Below are 25043 nucleotides of genomic sequence, written 5' to 3' on the forward strand. Positions count from 1 at the left end.
TTTGTAAAGTAAAAGTAAAGAATAAGATCCCATGAGACGTTTCCTAACAGGCCAATGTGCTCACCATCGTCCCTGTCACACTGCCCTGAATGTGTGAATGTGTGTCAGTGTGTAACTCAACACAGTTTGCTCTCCTGTGCTCTGTGAGGGAGTCGATCACTCAGTCTCCTGTTTTGATACTTGCCTGCTGACAATGAGGGCTAAAGCCTCAGACATGCACAGCAAGGACTGTGTCAAAGTGGCCGTCAGAGTCAGACCATTCAACAAGGTCAGTGTACAGTCGTTTTGTAGATTATGTACAATTTAACTTTTTAAACCTGTCATCCATTTGTCATTTTTCCAATTTCTCTTATTTATTTGCCTGTTTTCATAACGTATACGTATTACAATATGCTTTACTCTTTCGGTGTGACATACAGACATATTACTGTCTTATAGTATTACTGTAGATAGTACATAAACTAGAGCAAATATTGCCTCTAGTCTTAGCAGGCTTGCATGGTTCTTAACCAATTTATTGACAAAAGTATAAGCAAACAAACTCAGGATGACTTCACTTTATACACATTTATTTTTATTTTTTTCAAGACAGCAAAACAAAATACAGGGTTTAACATAGGGTGCAAAACTCTTTAAGAATAAAATGACTACATAGACTTTCAGCAGCTGTTGTAAGTAATCTAGTACCCAAGTATTTTCTTCCTTAGCTCCTCAGACAACCCACACATCATGACACCAAACAGTGCAATGAGGACTTTTCTCCATTTAAACAGGCTGAATCACTGATTATAAGATTGAAGACACCTGTGATTCTTATTGATTGAAAATAATCGTCTGCTTGAAATATCACCACTTATTTATAACCGTTTCAAAGGGTTACTCAATAATTTTGTCCGGGCCATTTCAGGAACTCTGGAATAAGAAGAAATCAACTCTTTTCCCAGCTTCTTTGTTTTATTCTATAGCAAACTAAAGGCATGCAGGTATGCATAAGAAAAAAGCTTTTGATTTTAACTCTTTTCAGGAAGAATGGAACATTGGTTCAGTGAGGTGTAAGAAAAGGGCAGAGGTTTACATACGGACGGTAGGGAAATGTCCCTACCAATGATTTGAGAGGACAGAATTGTCACTACCAATATTTGATTTAACTCGTTCACACTGTTTGAAGTGAAGTCAAATTAGATCATTCCAATGTGCCCTCCAAGCGGCTACGTCTCCAAGACAACCAATTTAGGCATGCAAACATTTGATTGACTGAAAGGGTGGGGGCTATAGCCTTTAAAGGCTCACGTCATGTGAGAATATCACAGTAGTACCTAAAGTCACCAGAAGAATGTCAAATGATGTTATTTAACCGTAAATAAATCAAACTAAACAGCTAACTTTAATTTAGCAAGCTAACCCTGGCTTATGTCTTCTGTAGGCTAGCAGTCAGATTGCTAGCAGGAGTAAACATAACATGGTGGATACGTATATGAAAGTATGAGTTTAATTTCTGTCGAAAAATGTCACCGTGAATATGACTTGTTTTATGCGTTAGTAAGGCATAAAAAAGTCATAGTATTCATGGTGAATAGCAACTATAATGCCTTGACTTTTTATGTCTTACTTTACTATGATGTTTCTTAACGTTTTTCGCCATACTATACAATGTTTAATACACGTTTTTTGACATTTCATTTTTATGCCTTACTATACTGATGTTTTTTGACGTTTTAATGCCTTGCTATACGATGACATTTTTTTAAGTTATTATGCCTCTTTTCATGACTTTTTGAAGCCTTACTATTCTATTACGTATTTTGACATTTTTATGCCTTACTATACTATGACGTTTCAACAACGTTTTTATGCCTTACTATACTATTATATATTTTGACGTTTTTCGCCATACTATACTATTTTTAGTTTTTGTTGCATTTTATGCCTTACTATACTTGGATGTTTTTTGACATTTTTATGCCTTACTATACTGTGATTCTTTTTTTGGCATTTTTCACCATACTATACTATGTCGTTTTTTTTTTGCATTTTATGCCTTATTATACTATGACGTTTTTTGTACAATTTTATGCCTTACTATATTATGACGTTTCATGATGTTTTCATACCTTATTATACTATGACATTTTTATGCCTTACTATACTATGACATATTTATGCCTTACTATATTATGACGTTTCATGATGTTTTCATACCTTATTATACTATGACATTTTTATGCCTTACTATACTATGACATATTTATGCCTTACTATATTATGACGTTTCATGATGTTTTCATACCTTATTATACTATGACATTTTTATGCCTTACTATTCTGTGATTCTTTTTTTGGCATTTTTCACCCTACTATACTATGTCGTTTTTTTTTTGGGATTTTATGCCTTATTATACTATGTCGTTTTTTGACTTTTTTATGCCTTAACACACTATTACGTTTTTTGTTGGTTTTAGGCCTTACTATACTATGATATTTTTTTGTATTCCATGCCTTACAATACTATGACATTTTATGCCTTACTATACTATGACATATTTATGCCTTACTATATTATGACATTTTTAAAAGTTTTTTGCCTTACTATACTGTGATGCTTCTTGACGTTTTTATGCCTTATTATACTATGACATTTTTATGCCTTACTATATTATGAATATTTTTGATGTTTTTATTCCTTACTATACTGACGTTTTTTGACATTTTTATGCCTTACTATAGTATGACATTTTTTGCCTTGCTATACTATGATGCTTCTTGACGTTTTTCGCCATACTGTGCTATGTCGTTTTTTTGCATTTTAAGCCTTACTATACTATTACTTATTTTGATGTTTTTCGCCATACTGTACTATGTCGTTTTTTTTTGGCATACACTACGAAGTTTTTTGATGTTTTTATCCCTTATTTTACTATTACGTATTTTGATGTTCTTATGCCTTACTGTACCATAACATTTTTGAAGTTTTTCACCATACTATACTATGTGTTTTTTTTTGGCATTTTATGCCTTATTATACTATGATGCTTCTTGATGTTTTTCACCATACTATACTATGTCGTTTTTTTGCATTCCATGCCTTACACTACTATGACGTTTTATGCCTTACTCTACTTTAACGTTTTTTATAATTTTTTTGCCTTACTATACTATTACGTATTTTGAATTTTTTTGTGATGCTATACGATATTATTTTTTTGCATTTCATGCCTTACTATACTATTACTTATTCTGACATTTTTAGCCATACTATACTATGTCGATTTGTTTGCATTTTCTGCCTTACTATACTTTGATGTATTTTGACTTTTTTATGCCTTACTATACTATTATGTATTTTGAGGTTTTTCACCATACTATACAATGTCGTTTTTTTACAATTTATGAGTTACTATACTATTACGTATTTTGAATTTTTTGCGATACTATACTATTTTGATTTTTTACATTTCATGCCTTACTATACTCTGACATTTTATGCCTTACTATACTATGACGTTTTTTGATGTTTTTATACCTTAATACACTATGATGTTTTTTGTTGTTTTTATGCCTTACTTTGACATGTCTTTTTTGGCATTTTTCGCCATACTTTACTATGTGGTTTTTTTTGGCATTTTATGCCTTACTATACTATGACTTTTTTTTTTAAGCATTTAATGCCTCATAATACTATGATATTTTTTGACATTTTTATGCCTTATTATACTATGATGATTTTGTTGTTTTTATGCATCACTATATTATGACTTTTTTTTTTTTTTTNACTATGATGTTTTTTGTTGTTTTTATGCCTTACTTTGACATGTCTTTTTTGGCATTTTTCGCCATACTTTACTATGTGGTTTTTTTTGGCATTTTATGCCTTACTATACTATGACTTTTTTTTTTAAGCATTTAATGCCTCATAATACTATGATATTTTTTGACATTTTTATGCCTTATTATACTATGATGATTTTGTTGTTTTTATGCATCACTATATTATGACTTTTTTTTTTTTTTTTTCATTTTTCGCCATTCGATACTGTATCATGTTTTTGCATTACATACCTTACAATACTATGACATTTTATGCCTTACTATACCATTATGTATTTTGACGTTTTCCGCCATATTATACTATGTCGTTTTTTACCTTACTATACTATGACGCTTCTTGATGTTTTTATGCCTTATTATACTATGACGTTTGATGACTTTTCTATGACTTGCTATAATATTAAGTATTTTGACATTTTTCGCCATACTTTACTATGTCGATTTCATTTCATCTATACTGTATCATGTTTTTGCATTACATACCTTACAATACTATGACATTTTATGCCTTACTATACTATTACGTATTTTGACGTTTTACGCCATACTATTCTATGTCGTTTTTTTGCATTTTATGGGTTAGTGTACTGTTACGTATTTTGAATTTTTTGCCATACTATACTATGTTGTTTTTTTGCATTTTATGCCTTACTATACTATTACGTTTTTTGAAGTTTTTTACCTTACTATACCATGACGCTTCTTGACATTTTTATGCCTTATTATACTATGACGTTTCATGACTTTTCTATGAGTTACTACACTGTTACGTATTTTGACGTTTTTCGCCATACTATACTATGTCTTTTTTTGCATTTTATGCCTTACTATACTATTACTTATTTTGACATTTTTCGCCATACTATACTATGTTGTTTTCTTGCATTTTATGAGTTAATGTACAGTTAGATATTTTGAATTTTTTGCCATACTATACTATGTCGTTTTTTTGAATTTCATGCCTTACTATTCTTTGTTGTATTTTGAAATTTTTCGCCATACTATACTATGTCGTTTTTTTCCATATTGTGAGTTACTGTACTATTAAATATTTTGAATTTTTTCGCCATACTATACTATGTAGTTTTTTTTACATTTCATGCCTTGCTATACTATTACTTATTTTGACATTTTTTCGCCATACTATACTATGTAGTTTTTTTGCATTTTATGAGTTACTGTTTTATTACATATTTTGACTTTTTCTGCCATACTATACTATGTCGTTTTTAAAAATTTCATGCCTTACTATACTTTGATGTATTTTGACATTTTTTGCCATACTATACTATGTCGTTTTTTTGCATATTGTGAGTTACTGTACTATTAAATATTTTGAATTTTTTCGCCATTCTATACTATGTCGGTTTTTTTGCATTTTATGAGCTTTTTCTGCCATACTATACTATGTCGTTTTTAAAAATTTCATGCCTTACTATACTTTGATGTATTTTGACATTTTTTGCCATACTATACTATGTCGTTTTTTTGCATATTGTGAGTTACTGTACTATTAAATATTTTGAATTTTTTCGCCATTCTATACTATGTCGGTTTTTTTGCATTTTATGAGTTACTGTTTTATTACATATTTTGACATTTTTTCACCATACTATACTATGTCGTTTTTTTGCATATTATGAGTTACTGTACTATTACATATTTTGAATTTTTTCGCCATACTATACTATATCGTTTTTTTGCATTTCATGCCTTGCTATACTATTACTTATTTTGAAATTTTTCGCCATACTATACTATGTCGTTTTTTTGCATATTATGAGTTACTGTAGTATTACATATTTTGAATTTTTTGCCATACTATACTATGTCGTTTTTTTTTATTTCATGCCTTACTATACTTTGATGTATTTAGACATTTTCTTGCCATACTATACTATGTTGTTTTTTTGCATTTTATGAGTTACTGTATTATTACATATTTTGAAATTTTTGCCATACTATACTATGTCGTTTTTTTGAATTTCATGCCTTACTATACTTTGATGTATTTTGAAATTTTTCGCCATACTATACTATGTCGTTCTTTTGCATATTATGAGTTACTGTAGTATTACTTATTTTGACATTTTTCGCCATACTATACTATGTCGTTTTTTTTGCATTTTATGCCTTACTATACTATTACGTTTTTTGAAGTTTTTTACCTTACTATACTATGACGCTTCTTGACATTTTTATGCCTTATTATACTATGACGTTTCATGACTTTTCTATGAGTTACTACACTGTTACGTATTTTGACGTTTTTCGCCATACTATACTATGTCGTTTTTTGCATTTTATGCCTTACTATACTATTACTTATTTTGACATTTTTCGCCATACTATACTATGTTGTTTTCTTGCATTTTATGAGTTAATGTACTGTTAGATATTTTGAATTTTTGCCATACTATACTATGTCGTTTTTTTGAATTTCATGCCTTACTATTCTTTGTTGTATTTTGAAATTTTTTCGCCATACTATACTATGTCGTTTTTTTCCATATTGTGAGTTACTGTACTATTAAATATTTTGAATTTTTTCGCCATACTATACTATGTCGTTTTTTTTACATTTCATGCCTTGCTATACTATTACTTATTTTGACATTTTTTCGCCATACTATACTATGTAGTTTTTTTGCATTTTATGAGTTACTGTTTTATTACATATTTTGACTTTTTCTGCCATACTATACTATGTCGTTTTTAAAATTTCATGCCTTACTATACTTTGATGTATTTTGACATTTTTTGCCATACTATACTATGTCGTTTTTTTGCATATTGTGAGTTACTGTACTATTAAATATTTTGAATTTTTTCGCCATTCTATACTATGTCGGTTTTTTTGCATTTTATGAGTTACTGTTTTATTACATATTTTGACATTTTTTCGCCATACTATACTATGTCATTTTTTTGCATATTATGAGTTACTGTACTATTACATATTTTGACTTTTTTCGCCATACTATACTATGTCGTTTTTTTGCATATTATGATTTACTGTACTATTACATATTTTGAATTTTTTGCCATACTATACTATGTCGTTTTTTTTGATTTCATGCCTTACTATACTTTGATGTATTTAGACATTTTCTTGCCATACTATACTATGTTGTTTTTTTGCATTTTATGAGTTACTGTATTATTACATATTTTGAAATTTTTGCCATACTATACTATGTCGTTTTTTTGAATTTCATGCCTTACTATACTTTGATGTATTTTGAAATTTTTCGCCATACTATACTATGTCGTTCTTTTGCATATTATGAGTTACTGTAGTATTACTTATTTTGACATTTTTCGCCATACTATACTATGTCGTTTTTTTTGCATTTTATGCCTTACTATACTATTACGTTTTTTGAAGTTTTTTACCTTACTATACTATGACGCTTCTTGACATTTTTATGCCTTATTATACTATGACGTTTCATGACTTTTCTATGAGTTACTACACTGTTACGTATTTTGACGTTTTTCGCCATACTATACTATGTCGTTTTTTGCATTTTATGCCTTACTATACTATTACTTATTTTGACATTTTTCGCCATACTATACTATGTTGTTTTCTTGCATTTTATGAGTTAATGTACTGTTAGATATTTTGAAATTTTGCCATACTATACTATGTCGTTTTTTTGAATTTCATGCCTTACTATTCTTTGTTGTATTTTGAAATTTTTTCGCCATACTATACTATGTCGTTTTTTTCCATATTGTGAGTTACTGTACTATTAAATATTTTGAATTTTTTCGCCATACTATACTATGTCGTTTTTTTTACATTTCATGCCTTGCTATACTATTACTTATTTTGACATTTTTTCGCCATACTATACTATGTAGTTTTTTTGCATTTTATGAGTTACTGTTTTATTACATATTTTGACTTTTTCTGCCATACTATACTATGTCGTTTTTAAAATTTCATGCCTTACTATACTTTGATGTATTTTGACATTTTTTGCCATACTATACTATGTCGTTTTTTTGCATATTGTGAGTTACTGTACTATTAAATATTTTGAATTTTTTCGCCATTCTATACTATGTCGGTTTTTTTGCATTTTATGAGTTACTGTTTTATTACATATTTTGACATTTTTTCGCCATACTATACTATGTCGTTTTTTTGCATATTATGAGTTACTGTACTATTACATATTTTGAATTTTTTCGCCATACTATACTATATCGTTTTTTTGCATTTCATGCCTTGCTATACTATTACTTATTTTGAAATTTTTCGCCATACTATACTATGTCGTTTTTTTGCATATTATGAGTTACTGTAGTATTACATATTTTGAATTTTTTGCCATACTATACTATGTCGTTTTTTTTTATTTCATGCCTTACTATACTTTGATGTATTTAGACATTTTCTTGCCATACTATACTATGTTGTTTTTTTGCATTTTATGAGTTACTGTATTATTACATATTTTGAAATTTTTGCCATACTATACTATGTCGTTTTTTTGAATTTCATGCCTTACTATACTTTGATGTATTTTGAAATTTTTCGCCATACTATACTATGTCGTTCTTTTGCATATTATGAGTTACTGTAGTATTACTTATTTTGACATTTTTCGCCATACTATACTATGTCGTTTTTTTTGCATTTTATGCCTTACTATACTATTACGTTTTTTGAAGTTTTTTACCTTACTATACTATGACGCTTCTTGACATTTTTATGCCTTATTATACTATGACGTTTCATGACTTTTCTATGAGTTACTACACTGTTACGTATTTTGACGTTTTTCGCCATACTATACTATGTCGTTTTTTGCATTTTATGCCTTACTATACTATTACTTATTTTGACATTTTTCGCCATACTATACTATGTTGTTTTCTTGCATTTTATGAGTTAATGTACTGTTAGATATTTTGAATTTTTGCCATACTATACTATGTCGTTTTTTTGAATTTCATGCCTTACTATTCTTTGTTGTATTTTGAAATTTTTTCGCCATACTATACTATGTCGTTTTTTTCCATATTGTGAGTTACTGTACTATTAAATATTTTGAATTTTTTCGCCATACTATACTATGTCGTTTTTTTTACATTTCATGCCTTGCTATACTATTACTTATTTTGACATTTTTTCGCCATACTATACTATGTAGTTTTTTTGCATTTTATGAGTTACTGTTTTATTACATATTTTGACTTTTTCTGCCATACTATACTATGTCGTTTTTAAAATTTCATGCCTTACTATACTTTGATGTATTTTGACATTTTTTGCCATACTATACTATGTCGTTTTTTTGCATATTGTGAGTTACTGTACTATTAAATATTTTGAATTTTTTCGCCATTCTATACTATGTCGGTTTTTTTGCATTTTATGAGTTACTGTTTTATTACATATTTTGACATTTTTTCGCCATACTATACTATGTCATTTTTTTGCATATTATGAGTTACTGTACTATTACATATTTTGAATTTTTTCGCCATACTATACTATATCGTTTTTTTGCATTTCATGCCTTGCTATACTATTACTTATTTTGAAATTTTTCGCCATACTATACTATGTCGTTTTTTTTGCATTTCATGAGTTACTGTTTTATCACATATTTTGACATTTTTCGCCATACTATACTATGTCGTTTTTTTGCATATTATGATTTACTGTACTATTACTTATTTTGACATTTTTCGCCATACTATACTATGTCGTTTTTTTGCATTTTATGAGTTACTGTACTATTACATATTTTGACTTTTTTCGCCATACTATACTATGTCGTTTTTTTGCATATTATGATTTACTGTACTATTACATATTTTGAATTTTTTGCCATACTATACTATGTCGTTTTTTTGCATATTATGATTTACTGTACTATTACATATTTTGAATTTTTTGCCATACTATACTATGTCGTTTTTTTTGCATATTATGAGTTACTGTACTATTACATATTTTGACTTTTTTCGCCATACTATACTATGTCGTTTTTTTGCATTTTATGAGTTACTGTACTATTACATATTTTGACTTTTTTCGCCATACTATACTATGTCGTTTTTTTGCATTTTATGAGTTACTGTACTATTACATATTTTGACTTTTTTCGCCATACTATACTATGTCGTTTTTTTGCATTTTATGAGTTACTGTACTATTACATATTTTGACTTTTTTCGCCATACTATACTATGTCGTTTTTTTGCATTTTATGAGTTACTGTACTATTACATATTTTGACTTTTTTCGCCATACTATACTATGTCGTTTTTTTGCATTTTATGAGTTACTGTACTATTACATATTTTGACTTTTTTCGCCATACTATACTATGTCGTTTTTTTGCATTTTATGAGTTACTGTACTATTACATATTTTGACTTTTTTCGCCATACTATACTATGTCGTTTTTTTGCATATTATGATTTACTGTACTATTACATATTTTGAATTTTTTCGCCATACTATACTATGTCGTTTTTTTGAATTCCATGCCATACTATACTTTGATGTATTTTGAAATTTTTCGCCATACTATACTATGTCGTTCTTTTGCATATTATGAGTTACTGTACTATTACATATTTTGAATTTTTTGCCATACTATACTTTGATGTATTTTGAAATTTTTCGCCATACTATACTATGTCGTTTTTCTTGCATTTCATGAGTTACTGTTTTATCACATATTTTGACATTTTTCGCCATACTATACTATGTCGTTTTTTAAATTTCATGCNCATACTATACTATGTCGTTTTTTTTTATTTCATGCCTTACTATACTTTGATGTATTTAGACATTTTCTTGCCATACTATACTATGTTGTTTTTTTGCATTTTATGAGTTACTGTATTATTACATATTTTGAAATTTTTGCCATACTATACTATGTCGTTTTTTTGAATTTCATGCCTTACTATACTTTGATGTATTTTGAAATTTTTCGCTATACTATACTATGTTGTTCTTTTGTATATTATGAGTTACTGTACTATTACTTATTTTGACATTTTTCGCCATACTATACTATGTTGTTCTTTTGCATTTTATGAGTTACTGTACTATTATATATTTTAACTTTTTTCGCCATACTATACTATGTCGTTTTTTTTGCATTTCATGCCTTGCTATACTATTACTTATTTTGAATTTTTTCTCCATACTATACTATGTCGTTTTTTTGCATTTTATGAGTTACTGTTTTTTTACATATTTTGCCATTTTTTGCCATACTATACTATGTCGTTTTATTGCATATTATGAGTTGCTGTACTATTACATATTTAGAATTTTTCGCCATACTATACTATGTCGTTTTTTTGCATTTTATGAGTTACTGTTTTTTTACATATTTTGCCATTTTTTGCCATACTATACTATGTCGTTCTTTTGCATATTATGAGTTACTGTACTATTACATATTTAGAATTTTTCGCCATACTATACTATGTCGTTCTTTTGCATATTATGAGTTACTGTACTATTACATATTTAGAATTTTTCGCCATACTATACTATGTCGTTCTTTTGCATATTATGAGTTACTGTACTATTACATATTTAGAATTTTTCGCCATACTATACTATGTCGTTCTTTTGCATATTATGAGTTACTGTACTATTACATATTTAGAATTTTTCGCCATACTATACTATGTCGTTTTTTTGCATTTTATGAGTTACTTTACTATTACATATTTTGTATTTTTTGCCATACTATACTATGTCATTTTTTTGCATTTTATGAGTTACTGTTTTATTACATATTTTTACATTTTTTGCCATACTATACTATGTCGTTTTTTTGCATCTTATGAGTTAATGTACTATTACATATTTTGACTTTTTTCTCCATACTATACTATGACGTTTTTTTGCATATTATGAGTTACTGTACTATTACATATTTTGACTTTTTTCTCCATACTATACTATGACGTTTTTTTGCATATTATGAGTTACTGTACTATTACATATTTTGACTTTTTCGCCATACTATACTATGTCGTTTTTTTGCATCTTATGAGTTAATGTACTATTACATATTTTGACTTTTTTCGCCATACTATACTATGTCGTTTTTTTGCATTTTATGAGTTACTGTACTATTACATATTTTGAATTTTTTCGCCATACTATACTATGTTGTTTTTTTGCATTTTATGAGTTACTGTACTATTACATATTTTGACTTTTTCGCCATACTATACTATGTCGTTTTTTTGCATATTATGATTTACTGTACTATTCCATATTTTGAATTTTTTGTCATACTATACTATGTCGTTTTTTTAAATTTCATGCCTTACTCTTCGTTGATGTATTTTGACATTTTTCGCCATACTATACTATGTCATTTTTTTGCATTTCATGAGTTACTGTAGTATTACATATTTTGAATTTTTTGCATTTCATGTTTTTTTGCATTTCATGCCTTGCTATACTATTACTTATTTTGAAATTTTTCGCCATACTATACTATGTCGTTTTTTTGCATTTCATGCCTTATTATACTTTGATGTATTTTGACATTTTTCGCCATATTATACTATGTCGTTTTTTTTCATATTATGAGTTACTGTACTATTACATATTTAGAAATTTTTCGCCATACTACACTATGTAGTTTTTTTGAATTTCATGCCTCGCTGTACTATTACTTATTTTGACATTTTTCGCCATACTATACTATGTCGTTTTTTGCATTTCATGCCTTGCTATACTATTACTTATTTTGAATTTTTTCGCCATACTATACTATGTCGTTTTTTTGCATTTTATGAGTTACTGTATTATTACATATTTTGAATTTTTTGCCATACTATACTATGTCGTTTTCTTGAATTTCATGCCTTACTATACTTTGATGTATTTTAAAATTTTTCGCCATACTATACTATGTCGTTTTTTTGCATATTGTGAGTTACTGTACTATTACCTATTTTGAATTTTTTACCACACTATACTGTGTCGTTTTTTTGCATTTCATGCCTTGCTATACTATTACATATTTTGAATTTTTTCGCCATACTATACTATGTTGTTTTTTTGCATTTCATGCCTTGCTATACCATTACTTATTTTGAAATTTTTCGCCACACTAAACTATGTCGTTTTTTGCATATTATGAGTTACTGTACTATTACATATTTTGAATTTTTTCGCCATACTATACTATGTTGTTTTTTTGCATTTCATGCCTTGCTATACTATTACATATTTTGAATTTTTTCGCCATACTATACTATGTCGTTTTTTTGAAGTTTATGAGTTACTTTTTCATTACATATTTTGACATTTTTTGCCATACTATACTATGTCGGTTTTTTTTGCATATTATGAGTTACTGTACTATTACATATTTTGAATTTTTTGCCATACTATACTTGCGTTTTTTTGCATTTCATGCCTTACTATACTTTGCCGTATTTTGACATTTTTCACCATACTATATACTGTCCTTTTTTGCATTTCATGCCTTATTATACCATTATGTTTTTTGACGTTTTTATGCCTTAATATAATGTTTTTTTACATTTTCACACCTTCAATTATGATGTATTTTGGCATTTTTATGCCTTACTATGACATGTTGTTGACACTTTTATGGCTTATCATACTGACATGACAAATCAATCAGGAGAGACTCATTTATGTAAATGAATAAACTTTTATTTTCATGTGGAAATCAAGAGGAGAAGTGAGAGATGTGAGATTCTTTGGCGTTTCAGCCCCATGGTGATGTCCTCATATATTTGTGTGGAGTTTGCATGTTCTCCCTGCGCCAGTGTGGCTTCTCTTCAGGTACTCTGGCTTCCTCCTGCTGTCCAAAGTCAAGCACATTAAGTTAATTGGCGACTCTAATGCCTTACTATACTATGATTTTTTTTTATGCCATTACTGTACTGTGGAATTTTTTTATGCCATTACTGTACTGTGGAATTTTTTTACGCCTTATATTTTATGCCATATATATGCCATATATATATATATATATACAGTCAATATACATACATGTTCCCATATCAAGAGTAATGTTACCATATGTGTCACCTATAAGAGGATATATTATATACATCCTCTTGATATATGAAGATATAAGTTTATAACATATATGAAATACTCATAGTAAAATGCAACTTTATAAATATGTGTTTATTAAAATTCTACATGTATACATATGATTTTCTTAATAATTTCTTATTAAATTTAAACATACACGTCTATCTTTTATATTTACATATATAATATGAACATATACTGACAGGCTTTGGGATGGATATATAAAGTGTTAGGATACATCAGTAGTTGTAGGGGTACAGTGTTGTTTACAATTCTCCCTCCTTGTGCCCCTAAAGGAGAGTATAACATCTCACATGCCCTTCCTCCTGTCCTCATATATTCATTGAAATCCAAATTGAATGTGTTTTGTGAAAAGTCCTTCCACAAGCTTCAATGCTCCTCTTCTTGCCTATCTGCCTCCATTTCCTTCCTACATTCAGAGAGAGAGGGATGCAGGCAGCCACTGTGTCGTCTCCATGGTGTCGAGCTCCATCACCATCCAGGACCCACGTGACTCTCAGAACCGGCGCTTGTTCTGCTTCGACTACGCCTACTGGTCCCACAGCGGCTTTGCACAGGACCGCCGTGGCCTGTTTGTGCCTGAAGAGCCAGGGGGACGATATGCTGACCAGGTCAGGTCCAAGGCAACCTGGTAGAAAAGGCAAAGGATCGGTACAGTCATTACAACCAACAAGGGTACATAAATATGCATTGCAGCTCATAAAATGTTTTCTATCCACAGGACAGTGTGTTCCAGGACCTGGGAGAAGGAATACTGGAGAATGCACTGCAGGTAAGAATCATTATGTATTTCACTCAAGAGTCACCTTCCTGTTTTTGTTCTGTGTTCCTTGGCTTTCATGGAAACTTTGGAAGTTGTACTGTCAGTTCTAATAATAAATGTCCTGAAACAATGTCTACAGGGTTACAATGCCACACTGTTGGCCTACGGGCAGACCGGCTCTGGAAAGAGTTACTCAATGGTGGGCTATGGGCCGAACAAAGGCCTGGTTCCTAAACTCTGTGACCGACTGTTTGAAGCCATTAGAGAAAACCAGGATACCAGACAGTGTCAGGTAGAGTGTGTGTGGCTACTTCAGCACATCATAATTTCCTAGCACACAGTGTCATATTTGGTTGTGTAATGGTTATGGTGAAATGTCTTCTTAATGTCTTTGCTCTTGATGTCTTCACAGGTCTTTTTCAGTATGATGGAAATCTATAATGAGCAGGTAAAACTGGCAGCTGTGTGCAGTTACTTCAGCATTGTCATTATTCCTCTTGTCTATTTCTTCATTGTTTCTTTGTCTTTTAAATCCAGCTACTGTTAAGCAACATTTTCATTATAATTTTTACTATGTACTATAATTTTTTTGTCTCTCCCCCCTCCTCATCCAGGTAATTGACCTGTTGTCTCGGGGATCTCGTACTCCAGCAGGGCTCAGAGTTAGAGAGGAGCAGCAACGAGGTTTCTATGTGGAGGGTCTCCGTACAGTCCCCTGTGACAGCGCACCACAGGTACAGAGAGGGATGTGCAGTATATGCAGAGAAAGAGGTTTCCACACACAGACAGCAAAGGGTAGCTCAGTAGAAAACTGTGATTGATCTTTGTACTAAATTTGGTTGATGTCTGTGTTGCATTTGGAAACATGTAAAAACATGATCATCTAAATGTTTCTGTAGGTGGAGCAGTTGATGGAACAGGGAACCAGGACTCGAACCACGGCTGCCACTCACATGAATGCCAACAGTAGTCGCTCACACATGCTGATTATCCTCCAGCTCAAACAGGTACTGTAAATGCTCCACTTACTGTTGTGGCTTCAGAAATCCTTCAGATAATCGTCCACACTATGCTTAAAATTCGGATCAGTAATTGAGTAATTAATTTTTTGAAATGGTTTTCTTATCCAGTCATATCCTTGATATGCATCCATTTGCATCTCTCAACAGTCTTCTGATGCCATTTACATGCATGCAGGTGTCTCTGTACATTATTATCAGACAGCATACTATCTTCAGGTTTCTTCCAACATCTGTTGTTGTAATTACTGTGGCTCCCTGCCAGATCTTTTCCAAGGAGAGCATCACAAAGCAGTCCAACATTAATCTAGTTGACCTGGCTGGCAGTGAGCGTCAGCGGTCATCTGGGTCAGAGGCTGACAGACTTAAAGAGGGCACAGCCATCAACCTGAGCCTCACCACCCTGGGCAATGTCATCAGGTAGACCTGCTGTTTAATTTATGTTTTTCTTTATTGAGTTTATTCATATTTTATATATCCTCTCCTCTCATCTCCTCCAGTGCTCTTGCTGATGTGGCGGTGGGGAAGAAGGTCATCCATATTCCTTACAGAGACTCAGTTCTCACCAAGTTGCTGCAGTCTGCACTGGGAGGCAACAGTCGCACTGTAATGGTAACAGACACTTTATAGAATCCAGGGCTAACGTAGCATTTTATAGAGGGTTCATCTTGGTTATTTTTAATTTTGGAAAATGATTCAATTTTCAAGATTGCCACACTGAGCCCTGCTGATATCTGCTACGAGGAGTCTCTCTCAACCCTGCGCTATGCTGAGAGGTACAACAAACCATTCATGCAGTGTCAGGTATTATTAGTCGCTCTTTTCCTTTGTTCCAACTGTACCCCATTCACACACTTAGCATTTTGTCCACCCTATCTCCCCCACTTCTCCAGGGCAAAGCGTATCCAGAACCGGGCAGTGGTGAACGAGAGCCCCACTGAGCGTCTTGTTAAAGAGCTGAAGGCAGAGAACGCCAGACTGCTACAGAGGCTGAGCCGGCTGGGCCAGGAGGGACGCAGAGCAAATGACGAGACCAGTAAGAACCACTGTTAGAATAGAATAGAACCCAACAAACGAGGGTTGCAGAAGTCAGCATGTATGTTTGTGTGTTAAGAGGAGCTTCGTCAGCTGCTGACCCACAATGAGCTCCAGATCAGAGCCATTCAGACTCTATGGGAACAACACCTACAGGAGGCGCTGAAGGACTGGGAGCAACAGTATGCTAATATCACACAGGTACACACACTCACACACACACACACAGATACACAATCAGAGATGCACACACTCCATAGTTTCAGATGAGCTTTGGAAAACACATGAGCACAGAACTTAGTGAAGGTTTAATGTATAAACACATCTTTGCACGTGCACTATGTGGATATTTTTCAGCTCCTCTTCTTGTCTCCTACTGCCATTCACAAGGTCTCTCTGTCTCTGCCTCACTGTCAGGAGAGGAGGATGATGCAGATGCATCCCTACATCCTGAACATCAATGAGGATGCTCAGCTGTCTGGGGTGGTCAAGCTTTTCATCCAGGAGGGTGAGTGTGTTTGTGTCTCTCTCTTTGTGCTGGATGATCATCTCACTCTCTCATTCAGTTTACCTTTTAGAGGGAGGTATTGTCAAGGGATCACTACAGTTTTTAGTGTGTTTGATTAAATTTTGTTGTAGTTTGTGTAGTTAGTTGTGTCATTATTGCTGTTTTGTGTTCCAGGTGAATGGGACATTGGCCTGTGTGACTCCTCTCTGAGATCCATTTCTATCAAGGGCCTAGGGTGAGTTTTCACCACATCAAGATCACATACGATAGAACATTACACACCTAGTGCAAATAAAGTGAGATTACAGACACTAATCTGTCCATATATGATATCTACATGTGGATGTCAATGATGCAATTGATTGGCAGTCTCTTCTAAGCATTTGCCCTCATTCCACCTAGTGCATTCTGGGATAGGCTGCAGGCTCTGACCCTTAGCATGCAAGAGAAGTGAGTGTAGACTTGTCTGGAAGCTGAGTAATGTGTGATTGTGTGTGTATGTGTTAGGATTCAGGAGCGTCATGCTGTGTTCAGGAATGAACAGCGGCGGGTAACACTGACCCCGCAGCCAGGGTCAAAGGTCATTGTCAATGGCCATGCTGTTTTCCAGACAACTGAGCTGCAGCACCTGGTGGGTCTCAACACAAACACAAACTTAATGATATGACTGTGTGATGTGCTGTTAAGTAAACACATAACATGTTTCTGTCTCTTATTGTCTCCTTCTAGGACCGTCTTATTCTTGGTTCCAACTGTACCTACCTGTTCATTGGTTATCCGTCTGAGAGGGGAGGGGATGACTGGAGTCGCTACGACTACGACTACTTCCAGTCTGAACTGGCTGCTGCTGAGGGTATCCACCTGGGTGAGTGGGAGGATCAAAAGCTGGAAGTAGAGGAACATTTATGAGAAAACTTGTTAGATATTAGTAATGTGTCTGTGTTTAGGTGAGTCCAGCGCTACGTCCACTCAGACAGACCCCAGTCTGCTGGCAGTTTTCTACGACTACATCAAACTGATGCCCATGGTGGCTGAAGCCAACCAGATGAGCCAGGAGCTGAACAAGGTGACACTCCCACTTTCACTCACATTGACATTCTTCATGACATGTTTTTTCCTCTCTGTTTTTTTATGAAACTTAAGGAAGCTGATTATCTCTCTGGTTAGTATGTTTGAATTGGAAGCAACTATGTTTGTAAAACATTTAGTTAATAATGAATGAACATCTGCTCTTTACTGTCTGCCATGTTTGTAGGGGGTAGAGTTTAAGTTAGAGATCAAGAATTTGGCACTGTCAGATTCAAAAGGTCACGATCTGGAGAAAGAGATTGTTGTCAGAGTCACCTCAGTGGGAAGAAAACAGGTCAGTCTCTTGCTTTCTTCCTGTGTTTTTATTTCTGTCTCTTATGTCCACATAAATTATTTTATCATTTCAGTTTCAATTTAAGTTTTCATTTGGGCTTGAATTTTTGTTTCTTTGTCAAAACTACTTTAATACTCCCTCCCCAGGTATGGATGTGGTCCAAGGCCAAGTTTGTGAACCGTAAATTCCTGATGGAAGAAGTCTACCAGCAGCATCAGGCTGAGCAGAATGCAGACAGTGTGGGTAAATGGAATGAATGTTGCTTATGTTTTTTTAAAATGTAATGTTTAAAATATTTACAAATCAGCAGAAATGCATAATTCCTTTCTGTTTTTGCTGCCCCTTCTTTTGTGTAATGGGAAATCAGCAAGCCTGAAAATGTTCAACATGGACTAAAAGCAAAACAAACCTGGTTCAGAAAGTGAACAGAACCCCTGAGTAAAAATGGCAAATAGATATGAGATCTGCAGTCATCTGCAGTCGAGAAAATTACAAAAACCTCCTGTATATTTATCCTTTTATACGCACTAATACTTTAAATTCAGTAAAATGTGACTAGGAGACAGAGAAACATTAAAAAAGGTTAGAGAGGCATGATCACATGGTGTTATCACACAGTGCTTTTCCGTGTTTAATGTTGATGTCACTTTCCACATGGGAGTTATTATAGCTGGATGGAATGGGAGTCTGATGTGAAAAATGGACAATTAAGTTGCACAACACAATAGCTAGATTTGCCAGTAACACATTTCAAAGCAATGACTCTATTGTTATACTTGATCTATCTTTGGTTCCTGCCGTCAGAGAGTAGAGGGGGTGTTTTCAGCGGCGTTACCCAGAGATAAAGACCCGTTCTGGGATCCAGTGGAGCCTCTGCTGCTGGGCACCGCTCATCTCTGGCTTCAGTCTTTGGCCTTCCGCATCCCTCTGGAAGAGCAACTGGAGGTACAACCACAGAACACACTGCATACAAACACACTAAACCCACACATATCCGACGGTACTGTCAGGTGGTAGATACAGTGGGTACGGAAAGTATTCAGACCCCTTTAAATTTTTCACTCTTTGTTCCATTGCAGCCATTTGCTAAAATCAAAAAAGTGAATTTTATTTTTCATTAATGTACACTCAGCATCCCATCTTGACAGAAAAAAACAGAAATGTAGAAATTTTTGCAAATTTATTAAAAAAGAAAAACTGAAATATCACATGGTCATAAGTATTCAGACCCTTTGCTGTGACACTCATATTTAACTCACATGCTGTCCATTTCTTCTGATCCTCCTTGAGATGGTTCTACTCCTTCATTGGAGTCCAGCTGTGTTTAATTAAACTGATTGGACTTGATTAGGAAAGGCACACACCTGTCTATATAAGACCTTACAGCTCACAGTGCATGTCAGAGCAAAAGCTCAGAGACAGAATTGTGGCAAGGCACAGATCTGGCCAAGGTTACAAAAGCATTTCTGCAGCACTCAAGGTTCCTAAGAGCACAGTGGCCTCCATAATCCTTAAATGGAAGAAGTTTGGGACAACCAGAACTCTTCCTAGACCTGGCTGTCCAGCCAAACTGAGCAATTGTGGGAGAAGAGCCTTGGTGAGAGAGGTAAAGAAGAACCCAAAGATCACTGTGGCTGAGCTCCAGAGATGCAGTAGGGAGATGGGAGAAAGTTCCACAAAGTCAACTATCACTGCAGCACTACACCAGTCGCGGCTTTATGGCAGAGGGGCCCGACGGAAGCCTCTCCTCAGTGCAAGACATATGAAAGCCTGCATAGAGTTTGCCAAAAAACACATGAAGGACTCCCAGACTATGAGAAATAAGATTCTCTGGTCTGATGAGACCAAGATTGAACTTTTTGTTGTTAATTCTAAGCCGTATGTGTGGAGAAAACCATGCACTGCTCATCACCTGCCCAATACAATCCCAACAGTGAAACATGGTGGTGGCAGCATCATGCTATGGGGGTGTTTTTCAGCTGCAGGGACAAGACGACTGGTTGCAATTGAAGGAAAGATGAATGCGGCCAAGTACAGAGATATCCTGGAAGAAAACCTCTTCCAGAGTGCTGAGGACCTCAGACTGGGCCGAAGGTTCACCTTCCAACAAGACAATGACCCTAAGCACACAGCTAAAATAACAAAGGATTGGCTTCGGAACAACTCTGTGACCATTCTTGACTGGCCCAGCCAGAGCCCTGACCTAAACCCAATTGAAAATGGCTGTCCACCAACGTTCACCATCCAACCTGACAGAAGTGGAGAGGATCTGCAAGGAAGAATGGCAGAGGATCCCCAAATCCAGGTGTGAAAAACTTGTTGCATCATTCCCAAGAAGACTCATGGCTTTACTAGCTCAAAAGGGTGCTTCCACTCAATACTGAGCAAAGGGTCTGAATACTTATGACCATGTGATATTTCAGTTTTTCTTTTTTAATAAATTTGCAAAAATTTCTACGTTTGTTTTTTTTCTGTCAAGATGGGGTGCTGAGTGTCCATTAATGAGAAATAAAATTAACTCTTTTGATTTTAGCAAATGGCTGCAATGAAACCAAGTGAAAAATTTAAAGGGGTCTGAATACTTTCCGTACCCACTGTAAGTATAGAGTGATGATGAGCTGATGATGTCTGTCTGTAGGTGCTGGGGTCAGAGGGCACAGAGGAGGCCATTCTACAAGCACAGCTGGTTCCCTGTAACTCCACCGGACTGTATGAAACACACACACACACAGCCGCACATTGTAAGCAGTCCAAATAAACACACAGATATGAAAGTAAATCATCTTTCTCACTTTCCAGACCACTTGGTGAAGATGACATCCTGATCGACCCATCTGAGTTACTGGGTCGACGACTGGACTTCCAGCTGGTCCTGGAACAGTGTTGTGGCCTGCGCTGGATCAGAGAGGCCCGCAATAGAGGGGTTCAATTTGGGTGAGGCATTTGGGGTGACATACAGAGCCGTGCAGGGCACTGAAGAGAGTTTGAAGCACAGGGAGAATGCAGAGAATTCCTACAATAAATTATAGCCCAGGAACTGGAGGTCAAGATGGGTTACAGCAGAACATGTGAGAAGAACATTCATGGTCATTAACAAATTTTAGCATTTAGTGGAAAGAAGACATCACTTAGATTAGTGGTTACATGAAGAACCTTGTGAGTAACACGCTATTGATTCTTTTGGTCAAGGTGAAGACTTAAAATGTGATTTGGTTCTGATCTGCTTTGCATATTCTGTGAAAATTAAACAGGAGATGGTTGTAATTTTAATATTTGATGTCTGGCACAGGCATGGATTAGTGGTGCAAAGGATTGAGAGTGAAGTCTCATGATAGATGGGAAATATTACCGTCCTTTGGATTCATGTGGACAGAACTGAGATACTGTACTCTGTTCTTCTTCTTCATTCCTGTTTCCTCTTCCTCTGCTCTCTTAGTTTCAGGTTATTTGACTGCAGCCAGCCTCTCTACACTCCAGCAGTGTGGCACAACTTCAACCCTCTATTGGATCACAGAGTCCACTTCGCCTCCCTCCACACCTCCCAACGTCTGCTGGACTACCTGCAGAGCAGTGCTGTCGTGCTGGAGCTCTGGGGCCTTCAAGGTAAGAATGAAAAATTAATAAATGATTGACTCAGATATCACCCTCATCTCAATGCCTTCCTCCTCCAACCTTTGACACTTCGTCTGGCACCCTGGTTTGATTCATTTCATGTTATTGCTTTGTTCAAGTCATTACTATAACTGTAAAACACAAAATAGTAACACAGTCAAAAGTATCATTAAAGTTGCTGATGGGTGTAGCCTTTCTGTCTCAGACGGTTGCACAGATTTGGCATCTTGTCTGGAGGGAGTGAGGATGACTACAGAGGGTGTGTTTATCATCGATGAGGCAGGCACAACCAACACTGCAGTAAGTTTGATGTTGAGTCTGTATCCTTGCCTCTGGAGTGATCTATCACTTTGGACTGTTTCTAAATCTGGATGTATAAAGATTTGAAACTGTGGAAGAGATACATGTGCATTTCAATATATTATGTTTTTACCTAACTGTAAGATAAGTTGTGAGACAGTAGAATTGAATCATAAGATAGACTTTGGCAACCACGGTTTTTATATAAAAGTGTGTGTGTGTGTGTGTGTGTGTGTGTGTGTGTGTGTGTGTGTGTGTGTGTGTGTGTGTGTGTGTGTGTGTGTGTGTGTGTGTGTGTGTGTTGCAGTCTGTACATTCTGCAGAGCTCAGCTGTTCAGTGAGAGCTCTTCAACAGGACTTGGAGGACCTAAAGAGTGTTAATGCTTCCCTGAGGAAAGAAAATCATAGTCTGAGAGAACAACTCAACACAGCCAGGAATGGCAAGTAACACAGATACACACCAAAGGCTGCTCAGTTTGTTTTCATTCCAATGAACTGAAAACAGAAATTCAAATGTACAGATTCAATTTAAAAATAGTTAAACATCAAAATATCCCCATTCATAATTTTTAAGAAAAAAAATAAAAGGGAATTCATTCACTCATATCTTCTCGCTCACACACTTTTCTCTCTTCTTGTTTCAGGTGGGGATAGTGCGCGTGGACGGTCGGTGCGCCCCAGCTGCGATGCAGAGTTTGCTCGTGCTCTCAAGGTTTTCTACCACAGTATGACCTCAGTCAGGGGTCAGCTGCAGCGCCTGCGCAGACACAGACCCAGTGTATGTATCCATGCCTGTCTGCAGCATTAGTATTAGTGACTAGTTACTGTTAGTACAGTAAGGCCTTATTCATACAAAACACTGGTAATCAAAAGTGGAGCTATGGAGAACAATAGACAGTGAGGTGCAAACAGACACATATACAAATTAACTGGCATTCAAGAAACGTCTCAGTGAGATAAGAGTGAAGTGACCACAGTAACTGGTGAGGATTTCATTAATTTACTTACTTGGTTGCCTCAATCAAACAATTTCCTCTGGCCATGTTTTTTTTTTTCAGACTGGACTGCAAAGTCAGGGAACATTTCAGGAAATTTTAGAAATGGTGTACAAGAGGTTACATGTGATACTCTGTACAATATACAATCTATATGTTGTCTTCTGCTGTTTTTCAGTGAACCAGCTGAAAAATGATCAACAACATTGGTTTGGCATTTTTTGGTCATGGAATTTAGAAATCAGGGCTTCAGTGAGACTCCTGCTGTTTTTGTAATGTTGAATATTTTAGTTGGTAATTTGGAAATGCATTAAGGAGAATGACAGGTGTATTAAGCCCTGGATCACATAATTGTGCACTGTTAATAAACTTGTGTGTATTTCTGTGTGTTTTCCAGGAGGAGTCTGACCTGCTGGGGCTCAGACTCTTTATAGATGAGCAGAGTCGTCTGCTGAGAGACTTCTCAGAGCAGCTGGAACACAGCGTCTCCGCACTCAAACAAGATGTAGCCGCCATTGTCCGCCGGAAACGAGAGCGATCAGGAATCTGGTCTTGACTGAGGAACTGTTTACTGATTTTAACAAAGTATTAACAAGGTGAATGTCTCTGGTCATTTTCTATTTTACAACACTGCAGACATTTCTAATGTGAAGAGTGTGCAGGATAAAGATACTGCCATTAATAAGTAGCCATTTCTAAAATCTCCACCATGTTAATTCTAAAACCACAACATTATGCCATATGGTCACTGAACTTCAACTTTTGTTATTGATATTTCCAAAATCCTAAAATAAGTTTACAAATTAATATTAATCACTTTATTCTTTAAAGTGGAAGGCATTCAGATGTCTTAACCACTCAACCATCACCAGCTGTGGTAGGTAGATTAGCCTACAAATCAACACAATAACATCAAAAGCACTGAAGTCTATAAAACGTTTATTACACTGCATGTAAAAGTAATTACAGTCCCAAACGGCAAATAAATTAAAAGGCAAAAACAACTCAAGTTTCAGAATTCCCAGTATTATGTTTTTGAACCATCACTGATAATGTGTCATATTTTCAAGCTGCTGCGGTTCAAATTGAAGCACAGTATGACTAATGACAGCATTACATCAGAAATCAAGAAGGCTCTTGTTCCTCTTCTGGTTGTGGGGGGCTGATAAGAAGGATGAGATATTACACATGAGAGGAGGGGAGATATCCTCAATCATTGTGTTGAGTTTAAAGATTAAGTATTTACCACAGCACCTCTCATTGTAATGTCCAACAATTCAGAGGTAAAAGCACAATGGTTAATGTTTGTAAGCAGTCACGACTTCCAACAGTACAGACAGTTGCTGTAGGTCCAAAAAAAGATAAGTGTGGGCACATTTACAGGAGGAGAGGCAGAAGGCAGATGTGAGGCAGATTAGTCATCACATAGGACAGAAAATCTATGTACAACAGATACACAGGCAAACAAGTTGAGAGTAGGCAGTTGGTCATAAGAAACTTAAAACAGGTGCAGAG

The 25043-nt window shown here is 34.4% G+C and overlaps 1 protein-coding gene across 1 annotated transcript; it reads left to right on the top strand.

Moving 5' to 3' along the window:
• The first annotated feature begins 193 nt into the window (after positions 1-193).
• Positions 194-24084, top strand: LOC111219148 (kinesin-like protein KIF28P). The gene is made up of 25 exons (XM_022741747.1): positions 194-268; positions 14353-14544; positions 14655-14705; positions 14836-14988; positions 15109-15144; positions 15311-15430; positions 15596-15703; positions 15981-16135; positions 16216-16327; positions 16424-16491; positions 16609-16751; positions 16830-16951; positions 17108-17258; positions 17433-17493; positions 17766-17889; positions 17988-18123; positions 18188-18324; positions 18514-18621; positions 18768-18858; positions 19448-19566; positions 21260-21330; positions 21421-21555; positions 22058-22224; positions 23178-23311; positions 23926-24084. Exons 1-25 carry the CDS (start codon positions 194-196, stop codon positions 24082-24084), a joined length of 2928 nt encoding a protein of 975 aa, XP_022597468.1.
• Positions 24085-25043: the final 959 nt, after the last annotated feature.

The sequence above is a fragment of the Seriola dumerili genome, unplaced genomic scaffold (genome assembly GCF_002260705.1).
Source record: "Seriola dumerili isolate Sdu_G_001 unplaced genomic scaffold, Sdu_1.0 BDQW01000003.1, whole genome shotgun sequence".
NCBI classification, from domain to species: Eukaryota; Metazoa; Chordata; class Actinopteri; order Carangiformes; family Carangidae; genus Seriola; species Seriola dumerili.